Source organism: Platalea leucorodia (assembly GCF_965183815.1).
Source record: "Platalea leucorodia genome assembly, chromosome: 2".
Lineage (NCBI taxonomy): Eukaryota > Metazoa > Chordata > Aves > Pelecaniformes > Threskiornithidae > Platalea > Platalea leucorodia.
In genome coordinates, this window is record NC_138824.1 from 4,320,924 (window position 1) to 4,323,660 (window position 2,737).

A 2,737-nucleotide genomic window follows, 5' to 3' on the forward strand; every position below is an offset into this window, starting at 1 on the left:
TCCCTTACTCGTTTGCAGTTTGCACCATCCTTTACAGCTGTAGCGAGTGTGTGTGTGTAGGGAGGCTTCTTCTCTGTGGATCCAACCAAGCTTCTTGGATGCTCTGCACAGGTGATATGGCAAGACATGGAAAATGCGCCTCCCGGGCTGTCCGCTGTGCTGCAGCTCCATGGCATCTTTCACTGCATCTGATCTCCAGATACCTCCCAAACCGTGATTACTGAACCCTCACATCACCCTTGCAGTATCAGTTAAGGATCACGCCCATTTTCCAACTGGAAAATGTAAGAAGGACAGAAGTTAAGTGATTTTCCCCACAATTGTACAGCAGTCAGAGGTGGAGGCAGAGACAGAACCCATCCTTAATTCAGGCGCTAGACAATATTCCTTCCGTCTAGAATATGGACATATTCTGAAAGGTCGTATTGGTAAATACATTAAAGGAAAATCATCTCCCTGTTAGTGACTCTTAATCCAGATAAGCATGATTCTGAATTAGGCTGTAAGTGTGTTTTAAAGGGAAACACTTAACCTGTGTTATCTCCATGCTGGCACCACAATAAACAGCCATTCCTACTTGTACCGAATTAGGCGAATAATCTTATTATTCATGAAATCTGAAGTATGTGGATGAGAAGAATCTATGCAGAAGCCATCACTCATGGCTATTTTTAGCACTTCTTCCACAAACACCTGGAAACTATTGATTTGCTTATTATCTGGCACCACCCAGAGTCTCTTTAAGTTCTGCCTGGTGTACTCCTCTTCGGGAAGGCCTTCCACGCTTGCAACCCAATCCAAGGTCAAATGGTTCGGGTCCTGAAGGTAGCTGGATATTGAAGAGAGGTTGCCGTTGAAGCAATAGTAAAGTTTGGAACCGAGAAGCTTCAGGAACAGACATGACGTGGAGAAGATATGAGCACTGAACACTTCCATGTTGGAGGAAGACAGGCTGTAGATCTGGGGGGCTTCTCGGACGGTGAAGTGAACAGTCTGCGTCTTCTGATCGAGGGTGATGTTGAGCATGGCATTCTTCTCCGCTTTAGACAGCTCCACCTCCTTCTCCTGCAAGGCCTCAATCAGTGGCTGAATTTGATAAAAATCTACCTCCCGTCGAAGTAAACCCATTTCCTGAAAGTCCTCAGGGAGGTCCAAGTGAGAAGTTCGTAAGAAGTTCAGGATATAGCGGAAGATTTTGCCATCTCTGTCGATAAAGCAGTTGCCTTGGCTGTCTTTCTTGGTTGGGATCTTCCCACTAAACATGGCCCCCAGCATGGAATCTGGAAAGCTAGTCAGGGTGGACAGAGAGGTGGTATAGAGTTTTCCTCCAACATTGAGCGTGATGGGTTCTGACATGATGGAAAAGTCACGATGCTGGGACTAATTCTAAAAAAAAAAAAAAATAAAAAAAAATAATCCAACACCACACATTTAGCTGCATTTACCTGTTTGAAAGGTTAAACTACGGAGACAGAGAGTCCTAAATATATAAGGGTAACTACACGGCAAGAATTCATCACAGAAATTAGAAGTGGGAAATTACTTTTCGAGGTTGTATCTTGAGAACAAGTGTAAGGATGTTTTTTCTCCTATCAGACTTGAACAGGACTTAGTTCAGTTTAATGCCAGAAATCATGAGTCTTCCAAAACTTTACAGTCATGCTAAAAGTGAAATCTCTCCGATGGATGCCTACAGCAGAATGACTGCTGACTTCAAAGCAAGAGTTGTGTCCTGGGCTCATCTGATCCCATCTCCCTCATGAACACAGAATGTAGAGGGGAAAAAAAGCACAGGACAAGAACTGGACACATCCCAACATCTTCCATGGCATCTGAAGATATAATTAAAGCAACAAAGCTGTTGCAGCAGAATCCCCTGACACACATTTGAGTGCAGGCAGCCTAGCAGGGAGCCAGCGAGCAGTGCTGCCGTAAGCACGCAACCGTCTGCGGTTCCATTCAGTAAAAACAAAAAACCCACCAGGCTTTCTCCTTCCAACGTGCTTTACCTTATAAAACATTTCCTAATTAATTGGGGCCGTATGCCAGTTGACGTAGTTTCCACGCAGCTTCTCTGCAATCAGCTGAAATGAACGGAGGATGCAATTTTATGGTGCAGTTAAACATCACTGCCTCTGGAAGGGACATACCTCCCTCTGCCCTCCACCATACCTTCCTCCTCCCTTACGCCCACCTGGCACTTACCTGACCCCACAGTGAGCCAGTTTAGGGGAAAAAAAACATCATTTTCTATTCAGGATATGTTTCTGCTGCATTTTGGAGCCAGATGAATGCCAGGGCTGGTGCAAGGGAAGAGGAAGGAGCTATGTAGCCCCTTCCATTGCAGATCAGCTCAGCTGCCTTGAAAAGCTGGGCCCTCATTCCTGCTAGCTGAGGACCTGCAAATCGGTTTTTCCTTGTTTGCTGAATCCAAATCAATCAACAGTTCATCCCCAGTTTTCTTGTTGACTTAATCAGCAGGAAACCCATCAGTGTTTGCTTGCAGAGGTAGGAGGTAGCTCTTGCTGCAGTAGCTATGGTCATTCAACAGAAAGCTGCCAAACAGCTCCCTTAAAATTAAATTTTAGTGCAGGCATTTTCCTAACTAGTCATGGAATAATCATAGTCACTATGACACCATTATCAGCTCTGGAGTCACAGCAAAATACAGATAGGAAGAACGTCTTGTGCTGGAATATCAATTCTTTTATGGCTGCTAAAACTCCAATAATGGGGG

The 2,737-nt window shown here is 44.8% G+C and overlaps 1 protein-coding gene across 1 annotated transcript; it reads right to left on the reverse strand.

Annotated features, from left to right (window-relative positions):
- Positions 1-573: 573 nt before the first annotated feature.
- KCTD21 (potassium channel tetramerization domain containing 21) lies at positions 574-1,356 on the reverse strand (the record flags this gene model as incomplete). The annotated part of the gene is made up of 1 exon (XM_082333858.1): positions 574-1,356. One exon carries the CDS (start codon positions 1,354-1,356, stop codon positions 574-576), a length of 783 nt encoding a protein of 260 aa, XP_082189984.1.
- Positions 1,357-2,737: the final 1,381 nt, after the last annotated feature.